We start from the raw sequence: 19,906 nt of genomic DNA, 5'->3' as shown, positions 1-19,906 counted from the left end.
AATAATAAATTTTGTCTACTGCTAATTCACAGAAATAACATGTTATATTTATTTGTACCCCTGGGTTTGTGTCTATGTTGTTGTTTTATAAACACATTTTAAGAAAATGTGTAAATTCATAACAAATAAGTTGGTAGTAGTAGTAGTATTAACATTACAAGATATCAAAATATTCTAAAAATTGAAAAATTTCAGTTATATAACAAAATATAAAAAAAATGTACAAATGTATACATCTTATTATTCATATCAAAACTTACATCCAACTTAATTCTTAAGTTATTAAATTCCAGATAAAGAAACGTCTTAAAAATACAAAATATTGCATTGAATGGTAACGTATTATTTACAACCTAAAGTAATTACATAATAATGTACTGTTTACAATATAAAATATATAGATCAATTATATACCAAAGATTCCAAGAAGCAAGCAAAGCAAGTGTTTAAAAAGACACTTTGGAATTCAATATTTGCGAAAAAATTAAAAAAGCATTACGAATTTCAAAAGCTCAAAAAAGCTAGCCCTCATGAATCATTGAATAATTAGAACGCCCTCTATAGTATAAAACACAGAGGGCGTTTAAAGGAGCATTTGAATCAAACGGATGATTGGAAGACAATGCAACTTTCAGAACGTTCCAAAACATTACCGGTTGTCGTAGCACCATCGTTATCAGAAGACAGATCATCCAAATGCGATATAGCACCAAGAGAGAATGCTCGCTGCGGCTGGTACGCCACAACTTCCATGACATCATGCAATCTATGTGCTACATCTACATTTGCGATTGCCCTCTGGGCACGATAACTACCATGGTTGTTTGATCGAAATTTACCCGGCGGAGAACCGGTTAGAAACGTCTTTAGTGGCAAGTCCTCCTCCTCATCGTCTTCATCATTGTTATTGTTACAAGCATCGGTACGTGGTCGTCCGGTCACCGGCATCATGCGATCATTGTCGTCCCACCAGAAGTCGGGACTGGACGTGGAAGATAATGAGGATAGATGCGCCAGACGGGAACAGCAGAGAAAAGTGCAACAACAAGAGGTTACTGGTAGTCATAACATTGTACCTGAATTATGCGCCTCACGTCCGTGAGACGATAGAGATTGCATGTCAGTTGGGATACCACTCGGTTGTCGTGACATCCCTGTCCGACCATCCTTCATCGGTTTGTTTCCAAGAATTTTGTCAATCTCTAACATCATGTTTGGTGTTAATTTCTTGATAACCTTGGGTTAAGAAAAACAACCAATTGTTAGCATTGTTACCTTTTCTCAAGAATAATTGATTGCCTATGCCTATTTTTGGACCGATATTCACCTATGAATTTAGGTTAGGCCATTTTCTTGTAAACCATAAACTATTGAAAGTTATTTAGCCTTAGGAAGGACAAGATTACCATTAGAACTGAATAGTTATGAACCAATTGAGATGAAATAAAGCAGTTAAGGAAAGAAGGAACATAATAATTTGGATGCCCAACATGTCTCCAAGGATTACTAGTAGAAAATTAATCACTGTTCTATCAGATAGGTTGTAATCCTACTGACAGGGGTTATTTTGTAAACAATTTCAATGGGGTAACCTGTATGGTTTATAGTCCTAATCCGAGAAGACTCGTTTCACCACCAGAACTAGGAGCGAGTCAGCATCAAAACCCATGCCTTAGTTATGGTAAATGGCACCCCTGTCTTAATTTGACTCGCTGAATAATAAACAAAATAAAAAACAAACCTAAACATTTAAACAAGTACTTCTATTAGTGTAATGTAATAGAAAAGTAGCTATGCATCCACTATACTTGCTCTGTAGTACTTGCTCATTTTCGTTAATTATACTGAACCGAGATTAATTAACAAAGTCAAGTACCGTATCGTTATGCCACGTAGTACACAGCCACGAGCCAATTACGAATGATAATCAAGTTACAGTACGAGGTGTTAAGTTTCAAAATTGAGATGCAAATTGATTCCAGGAAATGTCAGAAGAAATTTGAGAATTTAGCTTTTTCCTCAAGGTAGTGGAGAAGGATATTAAATGTTATTCCCACAAGCTAGTGGTGAAGTTTAATAATCATTTGCCTGAGAATTACAAATCCTAAACTATAGGTAAACAAGTTAATGTAAAACTTATTCAAAGCCAGATTTTAACAAGGCGAATTTATTCGCGCATACTTATATTTTCATCTACTTTTTGTGACCTGATGTGCAACAAATCAGAACTTAGAAATGTTTAATTTGCGCGAGAATATTTGCCTAGTGGAAAACAGAATATAAAAATTCATTATTTGTTTTATGATAGGATACACCTACTTTTATTTAATTTATTCATCATAAATCATTGACGAATGCTAGGCCGGGAACAAGCCTTTAGACGCAGAATAGAACAGTTATATATGGCGCGCACAACAAATTGGTTTTTTCGAACACGATAAGTCAACATCATATGGCTAAAATTTTGAAAATGTTCACAGAAAGCTGAAAGCGCGTATTTAAGCGAATTAATTATCAATATTAGGTAGGGCTACTAATTCCAAATGACACGCAATGTATAATTAACCTATCAAATTGCAAGAATACAATCAGGTGTGTTATAATACAAATTACATCATACTAAAAATAAACTACAAAAAAAAATATCCTAGGGCCTATAAATGTTCATTTTCTTCTTTTTTTCCAAAAGGTTAAAATTTTCAGTCAATATGATTGGACACACATCGTCTGTGGTGGTTGATGCTGAAACATACCTGCACACAATAATGATTTGGCCGATACATTTTGTATTAGGGCTACCCACCCATTTCTCTGACGTCTTATCAAGTAATGTCTAATGCAATTATAGTACACTTTTTGAATTTAATTTATGTTTGCTTTAATAATAATACACCAATATGGTACACTAGTGAGTGAGTGGCCGAGCGGTTAAGACAGTAGAACCGTAATTACATAGCCATAACATCGCCAGAGGTTTGAGGCTCACTCACTCCATGGTTCTGGTGATAGAACGAGTCTTCTCGGAGAAGGACTATAAACCGTAGGTCCAGTGTACACAACTAGCTTGTGTGCACTTTAAAGAACCTAGTACATCTTTCGAGACGAGTAGGGGGTTACCCCGGTGTATTAGTACATCACAGCCACTGATCATAACTGGGCCCTCTGGGAGACCAGTCTTTGACTGAAGAGGTCGCCCAGTATAAATAAAAATATTTCAACCACCTGTCTCTCTTTAATAATTAAATACACCAATATGGTACACCACCTGTCTCTCTATATTATGTAGCTAATAATAGCAGTGATCTCAAATATCACATCAAAAAGCCACAATAAGCTTTAAGGAAATAAAATGTCATTAATATTGATTGCTATCTGATTATGTTATCATAATAGAATTTCTTACTCGTAAAGCCTGGATATTTTCATAGAGTTGATTAGCGTTGGAAGCCCCTAGGATGACTGAGTTTACTTGCTCATTCTTGAGTAACCACGCTTAAGAAAAAAGAAAGATCATTAGTTTAAAATTTAAATTCCGAGAATGCTTATGAAACTGTTGAAACAAAGAGCAGAGTATAGAGCTAAGTAGTTTAGTTTTTATAGGCAATCAAATTAAAAAAATATACACATTATAAAAACATGAAGTTTGTAGTGGAGCTGCTTCGTGGTTAACAAGCTTGCCTTCCAATCCCAAGGTACAGGGTTCAATCCTGACCTAGGGTCGTAACTTGATCATGACTCTTTTAAATCCACTCCCTAAGACTCAAACAAGACTTAGTTCATAAGCACGATAAATTATAAAATAGTTTATCCATCCTATAATTGCTCGCTGTTGGATGCTTATGAAATAAAAAAAAAAGTAATTGGTCAATCTCTTGAAAAAAGGTCAAATTAATTCAAGGTGTTAGTAAAGATGGTGTATGTTGCTGTACACAACGCCAAGGATGAGAGTGGTTTTAACAACGGCACTGCCTAGTTCACACGCAAAGGTGCAAGATACACCAGCCTATGCTGTGTACTGTATGTGAACACACCCTTAGACAATAAACTTAAGCTCTGTATACACTATCAAACTAGAATTAAAACATTAAAAGTGTGATGTGCCCAACTACAGTATGGTGGTGATATGCCCAAATATGGTAGTGATATGACATTGTGTCAATCACATTTTTTTGTCACATAAAGTTTGATCGTGTAGACAAGGCTTTAGACATGCCATGTTGATAGAATCATGACCTAAATGTGCAATCAGGTTTTCATATAAGGTCCAGCAATCGGCTTAAAACAGATAAGACATACCAATTGCAAGCTGTGGTAAAGTGCATCCTATACGATTTGCAATGATGGCAATCTCTCTCAGTTTACTTTGCTGTCGTCGACCCTCATCACTTAAAATTCGTTCTTTTAACCATCCATACCCCTATACAAAAAAATTCATCATTGTCAAAAAATCCAAAACTTGTACATTTATTCTCAAACACTAACACTATTTGCATCAATTTTTTGGACACACCAAGGAAGAGGTCGCAACTATTTTCACAGCCGCCTATTTTTTTTTTTATTACCGTATATTATTTATTTTTAGCTTTAAAATTGTATTACTTAATAGAACATTTCCTCAATAGCTAATAATGTTTTTTTTTGTCCACTCTACCTTTCAACTAATCAACTTTTGTATGCACACGAGTGCATATGAGGTGGGAACAATGTTAATGATATACAACCAGTATATAACAAAGTGATATTAATAAAAAAAAATGTAATGGTAGGCTCATTAGAATATTATCAGCTAATAGAAATATAATTTATCCATTGTAAATTTGATAATACTGTTCACGATACCTCATATATTGTAAAAACATTTTTGAGTCGATAATAAAAAAACAATACTCTCGCAGGTACAGTTAAATAGAAAACGATACTAAGTATTTTGTCATTCAGTCAGTATGTCTACACCTCATGGTTATTATAAGTGTTTTTTAAACATGATTTTCTTGTACAGTAAATGGTTAAACAAGTATTGCTTATGAAATTGGCTCGGTTTCATTGTTATGCTAGAACTGTAACGCTTTTTTATTGCTTTTCGTCGGTTCCGGTTCCCTCAACACAATATTTTGAATAAGTTAAGTTTTCTATGCCATGGTTGTATCATTAGGTTCTCGTTGCCATGTCCTTCAGATTGGATGTAAAGCCAGTGTCCTACAATGCATGACAAAGAACTTGGTGTGCTGGTCATGATAGATGCTGTATTGCGACTGCCATGGGTCTGTAGAATGCCTAATCCGATTCCCCCAATTGAGGATGAAAAAGATTACATTTACATTTATTTAAGAATAATTTTGCTTTCATTTCAATTAACTTTATTTAACCATGACTCAGATCAACATATGGTTGTTCTTCCCTACATACAAAATACAAGAACAATTTAAACAATGTTTAATATCACAATAAAGATATTTAAGATGTACCCAGCTACCTGATGTACAACAATAATATATAACCAGGGAGTTGAAAGACTATAATGACAACTCCCTGATATAACATTATATTTTTTCCAACTATTATTATTCTAGTAATTCAGTGTATACTATTCGGTACTAAAAACTACAGCGGCATGAGAGGCACGTAGTATGCCATTTGATTTAATTCAAGTCTGATACAAACAGTAATTTAAAATACAGCAACTAAAAAAACATGCAATAAAGTAGAATTAATATTGAAAAAAATATAATAAAAGTCATTTTTATAGGAATTGGAAATTTTCAATAAAGAATTTCTCATATCCTTGAGAAAGCAATTTTTAAAAGAAACGCCACACTATGAATAAGAGATTACTGGAATCTATTCATTTTAATGATAAAACAGCACTATATACAGCAGATATGAACAGTAGGCCTAATAATCCAAATATAAATTACAATGTAGTGTATAACAACGGCAGTACACACTTTTTTCCCTGCCTATCTTCTTGTTTTTCCTATTTTTGTTGTTGTTTGTGGTTTTGTTGATTTGATTGGAAATAAAATAATCAGAATATTTGATTAGACTGATTAATTATTTGAATGTGAAATTGATAATTAATTTACTTATGTTATAAATATCTAATCCTCTCTCTCTCGTTGTTTTCCGTCATTCGGACATTACGCTTTCCTCGATTTCTTTCCATATTTTCTGTTTTGGGCAGGATGGTTTGCTATTGTGCTAAAGTCTACATTTTTTCTTTTAAAATTTGGTTTATAGTTATCTTTTGATCTTCCTGGTGTTCTTTTTACCTTTTTCCAGTTTCCTTCATTGCTTGTTTAATTGGCGTATCTTCAGGTAGTTCAAGTATGTGTCCATTTTAATCTTCTTGGTTTAATTATTTTACTCCATCTTATTTTGTTATAGTATTAGTAATCAGTTGGCTTTCAGTGAAAAATTCACCCATTTTTTTAGTATTTTGCCTAACATACTATTATACTCATAGTATGCTGAAGTTTGATTCCATAGTTACTTTTCACCTGGAACATGCTACAGTGAAAAATCACTGTCACTCCTTCCTCGTAAAACCAATATTTTATAATATATATAAAAGATTATTTTGTAACATTCATTCTTCTTCACAGCTATTGGAACGAACTTGTTATCATAAACATCATTATAAATTTTGAACAAGTTTAAAACAAGGGAGAGATAGAGATTGAGAAATAGCTATAGTAAAATCTTTGTGTTACTGTAGATGAATGTACATGAATTTGAAATTCGAAATTAACCTAGTATGTCTGTGTCTACGTGTTGTGTCGTAATTACAATATTGACTTGCAGATTTCAAGATTATAATATCATCATTTGAGCTTTAATATTAGATTTCAGCTTGTCATGCATTACTTAAGATTGATGTTCATTATCGCCACATGCAACCAATTCTAGACATTATTCATTTTATGGATTTACAACAGTTTATCTATTTTTTTTTATCATGGTTCAGATTCCTTCACTATAAACTATATGCATATTATATATTTCATAATCAATTTTGGAGCTAAACACTTATTTAATAGGTTAAAACAAAGTCTGTGGAAGGTCATGTCATGATCTTGTACATTAATACGCATTTTGATTTGAAATTGAAATGTATTTTGTAGATAATACTGTATTTTATTCATCAGTCAATGTGACACCTTATTCATAAATACAGAACACAGTTACAATATCATATCTATGTATTGCCCTCTTGGGCTCCAACATTGTCCCATTGATAAAGCTGGTGTTTATTATCGTTGTTCAATTGACAAAGAGTTTGTACTTATTTATGCTTGAGCCCTTTGCATCGTAAGTAGCCTAGATCATCCTGCCATGGAATGCTTGGTAGAGGGCTGTACAAATATGAGGAGTCTACCAATAAACGCAAAATATACAAAGGGCAGATAGTCTGAAAGTTGAGTTCAACAATTTCAGAGAAACTCATGTTTCCCTCCAATTTTCAGTTGAGGAGAGAGAAAGAGTATCTGGTTATAAGACACTAATATTTAATTATAACTTTTTCACTTTAATTTACCTTGAGAGCAGCTCTTGAACCTAATGGTATCCCATCATCATATTTGCCGGTCAATATTCCACTAGCCAAAGGTGACCATGTGATAGTTCCTAACCCTGCAAAATAAATAAATTTTACTTTTTTGACTATTTATATTACTGATGGTCATTCAGACAACAAACTTGGAGGTTTATTTTTATTGGAGAGATGTTGATTGTAAAGACTTGAAATTACAATGTTTTTATTATTAAACACCTGTTTGGTTTTTGTAATTTAATAATTGTACAACAAAGCATAACAATAGTGATTTACACTGATGATATAAATGAGAAAGAAAATATAAATTGATAAAAACCTATTTTTCTGTTAATATCTGGCAAGTATTTTTCCACTTTGTCTCTGTTGAAAAAATGATATTCTGCTTGTTCTAAAGTGGGTGGAATTAAGTTGAACTGCCTGGCAACCGAGTAGGCCTCCATCACTTCCATGTTACTCCATCGTGATGATCCCCAATACATAGCCATTCCATTATTTATACAATAAGTGAATGCTCTAACTATTTCTATGGAAGAAAAGAAATATTTGTTTAATTTATAAATAAAAAAACTTCAGAATTCGAAGACCAGTGAGGTCTGCTTCATAATTTTAGGTTCATCTCTACATTGTGGCAGTAAAATGGTTAAAGACAGCCATAGACAATCTAACAACAGGATGCTGAGCTCCGGAGATCAAAGGGTTTATCTGTGGCTGCGACACATTCAGTTCCACATCCCTTTGTAGACACCGCATGCCGGAGAATATGTACACAGTACAGTACTGTTGGTAATTGTTGCAGCCAGACATAAGATCAAAGGACTGTTACGAGTTCCTATCTTGGCAAGGCGAGCTCAGTGTCCTATTGTTAGATTGGCTTGATAGCACTGATTACTGTATGTCTCTAGTATATCATTCTTATGATAATTAAGCTAATGTGTATATTTCAACTTTTACGAGTAGGTTACGTATGTCAACGATCAGTATAATAACTTTAACGTTTGAGTCATACAATGACATACAGCAAATATTTTAGTACATGCACTACATTTTGACCTCACCATACTACAATGTATACCATTGTGTTTCTGCATTTTCTGAACTTACACAAAGCATAGCCGTAATTTATTCGACATGTCAACATTGGCATATGTAGTAATACCTGCTTCCACAAATTCCAGGTTCATCTCTACAGCTGGCAGTGTAAAAGGGTATTTAGATATTCTACAATAAACCATGCTATAAAACTTATGGTGATTTTTATAAGTATACCAGCATACTGTATAGAAGTGAGCTGTTAAATTTAATTTAAATACTATTTATATTGTTTCAAATTACAAGTACATCTTATTAAATGTATTTCATAAAACATTATTGAAAACATCTTGTTGCCGTAGAAACTCAGATTTAGATTTGACATACAATAGAGAGGTCAAATTATGTTTATGATACGATATTCATATAAATACTATTTTAAATATAACAATATGATTATCTGTATTCATCAGAAAATCAATATACTTTATGCATTCATCCTTTGGCAATGTATGTGTATCTGGGCTAAAGAGACATCAACTGTTTATCAATATCATTGTTCGATTAACAATTTGCTTTACAGACAAATTAGTTTCTTTTTGTTATCCTTTTTTGATTAAAAAAACTATAAGGCTTATAGTTTAATATAGTTTTAGTATTCTTAAGCCAGGTAATTTATGATAAAGTGCTTAAGGCACTGGTGCAGAGCAAAGTATAAATAAATAAAGATGTAGTTACAACATCAACATTTTATGACACAGACTGCCTGTTTCATGACTAGATAAAAATATCTCCTCAATCAAGTGCTAGACTATATTAATACTGTATAGAGTTGTCGCTATAGGCCTAAGATACTGTATCTGACCAATTAGCACAGGCTCTGCAAATTTAGAGTGAGCCAATCAAGTCTGAATGTGTGGCAGAAGATATTCCTGGGTGTCTGATTATTGAAACAGGGTGCAGTTGCGTAAATGGAAAAAATGTGGAAGTGGTTATAAGAAATAAATTAATATAGATGTTTTACGAAGCAAGATTAGAATTTTACAGAAATAAGTAAATGTGATACCACCACGTAAACATATCACTTCACATAGTTTGGCTTCTTTGTCAATAGTTAATATATGTAAAGTGACTTGACGCACGCAAGTGTTAGAAGACGTTTAAGAAATCATGCATACGTGCAAAAAGCACTCAAATGGAACTAATGAATAAAGGAGGAATGACAACGATACAAAGGTAAATGGCAGGCATTTTAAGAATAAATAATCTGATGATATTTAAATACCATTAAAATTATGTTTTAAGCTCTATCTATCAACATTATCAAACTAGCTTGACAAAAAAGTGTGATGTGCCCAAATATGGTAGTGATATGCCCAAATATGTAGTAATATGACATCATCATGTTCATATATGGGCACATAAAGTTTGACAATGTAGACAGAGATTAAAGCTAGTTCGTGTTTGTCCTTTCAAACTTTGATTCAATTCTGTTTCCAAATGAATGTAATATAATTCCTTGTCTAGACTAGACTGTCCAAACTAGTTTGACAAAAAAAAGTGTGATGTGCCCAAATATGGTGATGATATGACATCATGTCCATATATGGGCACAGAAAGCTTAATAATGTATACAGAGCTTAAGAAACAGTTAATACAGAAGTCAATGTTTTAATATTTTTCATAATTTCTAGATTCTTCTGGTATTTAAGGGACCTGTCAAATTAATCTACTTTAGTTACTGCAGTAATTTTTTAACCTCTTTTTGTATTTATTTCGCATTTTTTTTATAATCATACGCACTGTTTATTACAGTAAAAAATTATCATTACTGCAGTAACTGCGGTAGAAGGATTTTGACATGGTCCCTAAATGTTATATGCACAAGTGATTTTAGCTGTTTCCTTTCCATGATTATGCTACATGCTTGCAAAAATTATAATAACAAATTTAAGATATGATGAACTAAGGCAATCTAACAATAGGGCACTGAGCTCGCCTTCCCAAGAAAGGAACTTGTAAAAGTCCTTTGATCTTATGTCTGGCTGCGACAAATGCCAACAGTACTATACTATGTACATATTCTCAGCAGCGCACGGTGACTGTGTTATGGGGTGTGTCACAGCCACAGATAAACCCTTTGATCCTGTTGCTAGATTGCCTTGGGTGAACATAGATTGAATATAAAACACTAAATAGACTAAATTAAATATGTATTATGTATGTTTACTATAAATAGCTAGAAAAAAATAATAATGGAACAATGTTTTGACTTCATGTTTTCCTTTTTCTTCAGTAAATATTTGAAGAAAAAAAATAATCATATGTAGTTATTTAGAATGTTCAAATAAAAACAGTTCTTTGATGTCTGGCATGTAACAAGATAATTTATCAACCAATTAATAGTTGTGGTTGTTAGCTGAGTTTGTACTGCACACTTTGTACATGAATCATATGTTCACCTATATTGTGAATAAATTATTGGTTAAGTTCGCATAAATAATAAAGTGACAAAAGTATCTTTCTATGTTTACCTTCCATTGGTGTGTTTTGATCTGGACGATTTGCAAGAACCACATCTACGTAACTAAGCTGCAAGCGCTGCAGTGAGGCTGTGAGTCCTTCAATGATATGTTTTCTAGAGAGTCCTCTTTCTGTTTCTGACCTGTTGAATATATCACATTTTAAATTATTTTACAACCCGTTTAAAATTGGCATTGATCCAAAGTTTTTAAGATATATTGTTCCCCTGAAAAAAATTTATTTTTTAAATGATTTTGTTTAATATGCCATTTTAATGTCAAATAATAGTAATTAAAAAAATTAAAGCAAAAAATATTCAAATTAGCTGCCAGCCAATGGGTTTTTGGTTACATTAAAACGTTTACTTTTTTTGTTTGTCATTTTATCATAAAAACATACTTTTTTTTCTAGAGAAGTGATAACAATTCAAGGTCTGATTTTATTAATCTTCATTCTTCATGTTTTTTTTTATACCTTTAATAGTAGATCTTTAAGAGTAAAAAAAATTGTCCTACAATAGTATATGTATGAATAAAATTCATGAATGAAAAATTATTTTACTTCCAAATATCGTTTGTAATGTAGAGAACCTGTGTATATTCACCTTGTGAATTGATTGTATAATTGAGAAAAAAAACCATTAATTGGTCAAATAATAAAAATTCAAAAAAACCTACTTTCCACCCCAAAATATTTTGGTTGTGACGACATAACTTGATCTTCGCCAATTTTTCTGCTTTAGAATTTTACCTAATACGATTTCTGCTCTGTAAAACAAAGTGTAAAACATCTTTAGAAATTAAGAAAAAAACATATTCAAATCATATCAGAAACAAATCTCTAATATTCTTTTATGTATGTACCTATTCCTACTATGTGGTTGATATTTCAATTCATTCCAGATGACATAAACAAGTGTTGAAGTATTGAATCTTATACTTGTGTATGTACTGTATAATAATAATTTATTTGGATAAAACACTTTTTTATCAGTGGCACTCAACCATGTTGACAGTAAATAAGATTTACAGAAAATTACAAACAAATCAAAATATTTAAGCATAAGTAACTAAAGTAACAGTTAATCACCATTACCAAAATTCTACTGTTTACTTTGATTTAAAAATTAAAAAGGGGACCCCTTGAACCTCTGGCTAAGGGCGTGAAGAACAACTCCCCTTTGTCATTGACGCATCCAAGATGCATCCAATGCACAATCTTTTGTTTTTCATTCGAATTAGTAGGTCATCAATCAATTGGGGGATATCTCTTGCAACACAGTCAACGTAGTTCACTGGTCTTCTTTCACTAAACAGACAGTAGCCTCAAACAGATGTCGGAGATGACCAGTCCGAAATATGTACTAGGTTCTTTAAAGTACACACAAGCATTTTATGTACTGTACATTGCGCCTACGGTTTATAATCATTATCCGAGAAGACAGCCATCGAGCGAGTGAGCCTCAAACCCTTGCTGATGTTTATGGCTATAGGATTACGGTTCCACTCACTCCCACTAAAGATTATTTCAGCCTTTGATTTATGACCTTGCCATGAAATATTCAACTAGTCTCACAGGAGCATGCAGGTATACCATCAATTTGGTCTTGGAGGCATCTTTACATTGTCCATATTTTGCTATAGTACAGGAAAATTCTTTCTACACATTCTCTGAGGAATGCCAGTTTGGTTTGCTTCTGGTGGACTTCATTTCGATGTAAAGCTTCACTCAATAAACCTCATCTCAATTTAAATTGATCATTGCAAATTACAAATCTTTAAATATTGAACGAAATCAGATTGTCCTTGGCAATTAATAGACAAATTGGTGCAAAAATGCATGTAAATCGACAACACTTGGTAGAAACCTTGCTTTGGAGTCACCTATTAGGATCTTTCACACCTGTTCCGTCACGGTTCTGGTCCGGCGCCATCAAATCAAAAGGAACATCAATGTTTTGTTTTCACGTGGCTACTCGCATATCGATTAGTGCATAGCCGCGTAAAGCATCGTGAAAACGAAAAAACATTGACATTCGATTTGATTTGCCGTGAAAGCTGACTGTGAAAGACCCTTTAAGTGGACACCTTCCCGTAAAATGAACGAGGGACAATATAACATGGACTTGTGTAACCAAACATTAGACTTTTGGTTATCCTGCGGGCAATGTTATTTTCTTTTATTCTGTATAAGCATTGAAATTATTATATTTATTATTATTTATATATGAGGAATTTTAATTATCAGTGTCTTTTCTAATTAAGCTAAAGTTATTCTGGTTCTCCAGTCTTTAAAATGGGAAAATTTGGATTAGGCCCTCTATGGAACCATGACAGCCAGCGCCTACCAGATCAACACACTGGGAGATGATCTCCTACTCGTTTCGAAACATGGTGTGCCAAGTTCTTAATATGCACTAATTTAATTAATTTTGTGACAAAAACACAATTTAAAAGTTACAGGCTTTTTAATTATAGGCTATTTTGATGACAATATGGTCATTGGAAATTACTTTCTCTCTTTTTTAAATGTTATATGTATTATCTCGATTTAATAGGGAGACGTTTTCAATTATTATAAAAATCTATAAACTGAGTGAGAAGGCAGGAAATGTAAAAAACGAAGAGCTCTTGTAATGTGTAATATACATTCCATTGGGCTTAGGTTAGCAAGATTAGTGACTAGAATTTTCACAACACCTAGTTAAAGGTATTGATCCGACTTGCAAGTGAATGAATTATTGAGATAAAGAGATGAACCTCGAAAGATAGGTGGATGCAAGATAATTAGGTTATGAATTATTGAAATGAAAAATCGTTTCAACCGTAAAAGATGAAAACAAACATTTGAATCACGTTCCTTTGATTCCTTCATGTTTAATATTAAATGTGGATTGTATTGTCGTGAGTAGATCAAAGGAGTCGAGGAATGATATTTTTGATGCATGTATAAGAAACTGCAATAATTAACTCAAGCGTTAATGTGTCTATCGTGGCCCAAGAAACGGATACAAAGTCACACAAGAAAGGGAAATAGTTAACATAAGGGTTTTTTGCGTCATGGGCCAAGAAACATGTAAAAAGTCCTGTAATAAAATGTCACAAGATATAAACGCAATTAAGTAACATAAACATGCATCTATTGTGTTCACGAAAGTAACTAATATCGTTAATAATATTCAACAGATAAATTGGGTGAAATTTTGTGTTTGGGAATTCATACGCAGTGTTGCTAGCAACGACACTAATCTAGGCGTCATATTATTCTTCCTATTATGCAACATTTTGTCTCAGTTAATGTGGAGATATTATTTCTATATATTAGTTGCAGGATCAATGTACATTCATTTTTGCCATTATTTTATTAATTATATGAAGCTTAGTATAAATGTTTTTGTCTTTTGAAATATTTTTGAAAATAAAAAAAATATAAAAAATATGTATATTCATGTGGTTCATTTGCATAAATACATAATCATGGTTTTTAAAATTAAGAAAGCATACTTTCCACCAGCGTACACTTCAGCAGTATCAAAAAGATTGATTCCAGACTCGTAAGCTAACGTGACCATTTCTTCAGCAACCTGCAATAAAACAAAAAAATGATATCAATGCAAAGATTTGAAAGAAGTGCAAATAATTATATTAACAATACGGTGATACAGTCCTGTAGCCATCTCATGTATATATATATATATATATGTATATGTATATATTATATTATTTTTAAAATGAGCTAAAAATGAGCTAAACTTGAAACCTCCACCTTTAAACAACTTAAAACTTAGTTTATATTGGTACAATAAATTATAAAATAGTTTATCCATCCTTTATTTTTATTTATTTTATTTTAACCATATTTAATGAGGGTGATCCATCCAGCATTTGCTGATCATTTGGGACCCTCCTGTAATTGGCGAATTACTCGCTGTTTAACGCATATGAAATAACACATGTAGAACATTAGCATTAACAAAATCTGTGAGAGTGAAAAATTATTCTCTAATAAATGCATCTTGTAATCGAGTAAAAAATTTTTAAAATGCAGATTATTTTTTACACAAGTAATATTTGATTTTTAATATAAAGTATTATAATATTATAGACAGCAATTCATTTACATACATATCCGTTTCCTCACCCTAGAGTAAAAATCTGAACTTCCGAAATGCTTTATCTGGTTTTTTTTAAACTTATGAATTGAAAATATAATTAATTGTTATTTTAAGATCATAAGATGTATAGTTTTTGAGCTAGATTCTTTGTATACTATAAAGAAGATTGCAATTTCCCTTATACTGGCCTGATCCAAACAACATTCTAAGCAAGGCCTTAAAGATCTTACGCCTCACAAACCACAAATTCCTTGACATTACAATTTAATGACGCCTAAGAGTAGGAAAATAGAAGAATTCAAAAATTCAAATCCATGTGGGAGAGGCAGAATTATGTATTATGCATACTGTAATTATCAACAGGAATCAAACTGTAAAAGGTAATTATACGAAAAGAGGGTATAAGTACAGAGTTAAAGAACACGGACCATTTAAGATTGTTGATTATATATATTTAAATTTTAATAAGGAAAGATTGCGAAACGTCTCATTATGATTCTGCTATTAAGGTATGGATGGTTTAATAAGGTCGAGCTGAGTCAGGTTGATTGGGTTCAGAGAGGGTTGTAAAAATGAAGAGGGGCCTTCTTTGTAAAGAGGAAGAAAGGAGAAACAAGGAGAAACTGGTGAACAGAACACAAAGTAATAATGAGAAAAACATGTCATAAAAATATGCTGATACATCTCAATTTGAAATTAATCTTTATGTAATTGCTGAGTAAATGCTCACCAGAATACATGATGATAATCCTATTGATGAAGTGGTGTTGACAATGATGCTAATGATCATACTTTAGAAGGGGTTTTGGGATATGGGTTATCAAAATGACCAGAATTGTGCTGTAAAGGTTTTAAACTGCATTTGAACCAGCACCGGGGACGGGTCGGGCAGTTGTGAGTGTAGGGGGTCGTTGTAATACTGTACTCTGTAGTATTACAACAACAAAAATCACTCAATAGTTTAAAAAGCTTAAACAATTCTTTTCTATTACAATTTTGTAAAATAAGAAAAAAAAAAATGATAATAAATTCATCATTAAAGTTCTAATTCACTGTCTGTTTGTGTTATGTATGTTTCCAATTTTCTGATCCATTGAATGCAACATCAAATTATTTCATTCACATAGAAATTCAAGAGAGGAAGTGTAACATACACCAAATGCAATGAAACATTAATAGCTTATTTTAGAAATCCGAGAATATAATGTAGTAATAAAAATAATAATGCTGTTTCAATTTCATTGCATGAATGAATTTTAAAATGGATCTTAACAAGATATTCAGATCAAGGCTCTTGGATCTGAGGACATAGACAGTTATGGTCAGGAAAAAGTAGTCAAGGTTCTTAGTAAGAAAATTAATATTTTGGTACATATGGCGTTTCATACGTATAATAATTGAGATCTTTTCCAGACAAAAATCGAAAGGCCAACTGGTAGATTAACTTAAAAAAGGACAATAAATACAGACTTGGGGCAATAAGTCTAAGGAAAAAGGTGTGGGGTGATAAACTCATAATGAGATAATTATAGTGCAAAAATTAACAATGTAAACATTTGGTATAAATAAACAAGACCTTTATGTCACATGTGTATATGTGTGTATTCATTTATTCAGTTACATAAAAGTAAGTTTACCAGAAAGTTTTCCTTCAGTTGTAGAGTTGTGGACTCTTGGAATAGCCTACCATCTAATGTTAGTAAAAGCACAAGCTTAAATCAATTCAAGTCAATGCTTAATGATCATTGGACAACTCTTGATTACAAGCAGTAAAATTTACTTTTTCACACTTACTTACTGTATAAGAACATCCACCCAAACTCAAATATTATCATTATAGTTATTAGTAATTTACAAACAAATATTAATTTATTACCTGGTCTGTCACCTGGCCTCCAAAAGTCACCCAAGTACCTGAAAAAAAAACATACTAGAAAAATCATTTTGAGTCAAGTATGTATACATCATGGAATACTTTTGTTAGTGTAGCATAGCAAAAAGCTATACAAAACTTTATATTTATATATTTGTAAAGTGAAATAAATAAATGAAAATGAAATGAAAACGACCTTATTGCTACACATTCTAAAATTGTGTAGCAAAAAACACAATCCAAAACTATATTTCTGGACTCAAAAATCTGATCAGCAATATTGTTAAACAAAATTTTAAAATGAAATTTTTCCATGTATTTATAAAAATATAACAATATAATTTTAATAAATTGACACATTTCAGTTTAATTTTAGCTCATTAATTATCTCATGAAACCTGATGCTAAAATGTCTGTGAGGCATCCTACAGGTAAGCAGGTATTCACTGAGACCATAATAATAAAATATCAATTCCCTGTCTTCAATTCAACTTGATATATTATCTCAATCAAGATGGGATCCCCATGGGTGGATGTACTTGATACGCGGTTATCACTCACTTGGGTCCTACATAAATGAAAAGGCATCGGTTTATTAAATAACACAATGTACTTTACTACATTATGCGACATATTTTATTTAATGTATTTCTAGTTTCATTGTTTTCAAGAATGTGTGGATGGTAAAAAGTGATCAATATATTTAAAATATTTGTGCGTTTCTACATTACAATGTGTTTACTATTAAAAATTTATATTCATTTTATAAAAAAAATAAAAGACTAAATTAACAAATAATTATATAATGAAACAATTTGCAACTTATTTGTTTAAATTGTTATATTGGTTTTAGAATGATATTATTATTAATATTGAAAAATACTCAACAGATGTCTAAACTTGTGATAACTGAAACAGGACTATAAATATTGTATTGTATATATTACAATAACTAAATAACTGGATTGTGTAAATTTCCAATCTCATAATGCTAAGAAAATTCTAGTAGCACCAATTTGAGACAGAGATTTCAACACTTCTGTGTTGGAAAATATGTAACATACTGTAGGCACTTTGAACCAGAATTCAAAGTGAGTGAGCGAAAGAGGGAGATTCAACACTACTACCGCACATTTCATCATTAGGTTAATGTTTGCCGAACGTTTTGGAAAAATTGAATATTTCTACCAGTACAAGTATTAGTAATACACATATAATCCTTTTTATATAACGATCGATGATAAATAGAAAAACAAACATTTTTCTATACATAACACAAAATAAAGTAGAAAAGTTTTTGCTCTAGAACTATAGGATAATCATTTATGATGTCTTTGACAAAAACATTTTAAAAATTTAATCAAATGAAGTCATGATCAATAAAACAATAAAATCGTTGTATTGCCATGACACTATTGCTTTTACTAACCATTGTAATCTAATTACGTGAATCCTGGGTGTTATCTCAAGACATGGAAAGCAAAATCAACTCATTTGCTACATCTTGCTATAGGATTATGCTTGGCATTAAATGAAGAGACCGTGTCTCAAACACCATTGTATATTCCATGACCAACTCTGGGCACATTCTCCGTCTGTCAGAGGAAGAACATACGCTCTCTATATACCAACTCATGGCAAAAGGAGGCCGGGACATTCTCGAACTTCTTATTCAGTCTATGTTCAACGTGTTCTAGGGTACGATGAAGGCATGATACAAGCTGAACAAATAGCCTCACTTGCCCAAGATCGAAGTGCTTGGAAAAGTCTTGTAATCTCCTGCTCCACAGCCGAAGGATAGATAGATACTAACCATGATGTCATTGTGATTGAAAATATTATTTTCATCAAAGGAAGCATAGACGGTTATCCTATAGTTCTAGATTTCTTTTTGTTTTATGTATGAAAAATGAATATTTATGTATTTATCGTCAATTGTCCTAGTGTAAATGGGCCTATATAGATAGTCTTCAGTGATATTCTGTTTCTACAATTAAGATGTCAATTATGATAACTCATCTAATACAAATTCTAGATTCAGGATATTGAGAGATCTCTATCTTCTTTACTTAATACGTAATTTGCATATTGCTTGCAGAAAGATGCAGTTACCATAGTGATACTAAGTTCACATCACGTATGACGTCATTGTACGAATGATTATTATTAACGCCACAAACTGCCATAAAAGGGAGGAGCATTTCTTATGGATTCATAAAGGTGTTAAATCCTATTTACATAGTAGGATTAGCCTTTACTAGGTGTTAATTATAATTACTGAATAGTCTACAGGATTATAGTAATAAAACTATATATTCAGAAATACTTATACATTTCTCTGATGCTACTATACAGTAAAATTATACAGTATTTTATAACAGCAGAAGAAAGACACTCGAGTCCTACAGTTATAGGTATGGCTTTGGGTTCAGGAAGTTGTTTCGTGGTGAAGGCATGCACATTCCTTTTTCCTCTAGCTTTCCTACCGACCAAACACATTTATCTTCCAACAAAATCTTCCATTCTAATTTATACCGTAGCTGAAAGTTAGGTGCAATACCTACTTTGTTGTTACTTTTAAATAGACAATACAAGTGAAAAATCAATTTTACGTTAAAACGTAAGTTAAACTTAAGTTAAAACTTTAAAAATGGTAACAATGCACACTTCCACTCACTTCAGGTAAGGAAGAGATCTTATAAACAGGCCAGTAAGTAATTTTCACTGACCAATAATGTACCACATTCCCTTCGTGGATCAACAGGTGTCGTTCTGTTAAATGCCAAAGAAACGATTTATATTCAAGTTTATTTAT

The 19,906-nt window shown here is 32.1% G+C and overlaps 1 protein-coding gene across 2 annotated transcripts in view; it reads right to left on the bottom strand.

Annotated features, from left to right (window-relative positions):
• Positions 1-418: 418 nt before the first annotated feature.
• LOC144858776 (voltage-gated potassium channel subunit beta-2-like) overlaps positions 419-19,906 on the bottom strand; it is a 42,209-nt gene continuing 22,721 nt past the window's right edge. The window contains exons 5-13 of one of the 2 annotated variants that reach the window (XM_078714889.1): positions 17,095-17,132; positions 14,608-14,687; positions 11,782-11,871; positions 11,116-11,246; positions 7,869-8,075; positions 7,535-7,629; positions 4,297-4,417; positions 3,404-3,492; positions 419-1,236 (exon numbers count right to left, since the gene is read on the bottom strand). In XM_078714889.1, the coding sequence (XP_078571015.1) occupies positions 1,063-1,236; positions 3,404-3,492; positions 4,297-4,417; positions 7,535-7,629; positions 7,869-8,075; positions 11,116-11,246; positions 11,782-11,871; positions 14,608-14,687; positions 17,095-17,132 (1,025 nt within the window). In that variant the 3' untranslated portion in view covers positions 419-1,062. The remainder of the gene's footprint in view (positions 1,237-3,403; positions 3,493-4,296; positions 4,418-7,534; positions 7,630-7,868; positions 8,076-11,115; positions 11,247-11,781; positions 11,872-14,607; positions 14,688-17,094; positions 17,133-19,906) is intronic. The other variant, XM_078714890.1, reaches the window with a different exon arrangement.

The sequence above is a fragment of the Antedon bifida genome, chromosome 2 (assembly GCF_963402885.1).
Source record: "Antedon bifida chromosome 2, ecAntBifi1.1, whole genome shotgun sequence".
Lineage (NCBI taxonomy): Eukaryota > Metazoa > Echinodermata > Crinoidea > Comatulida > Antedonidae > Antedon > Antedon bifida.
Note: the sequence above shows the minus strand (reverse complement) of the source record. Positions and strands in the feature narration are given on the sequence as shown.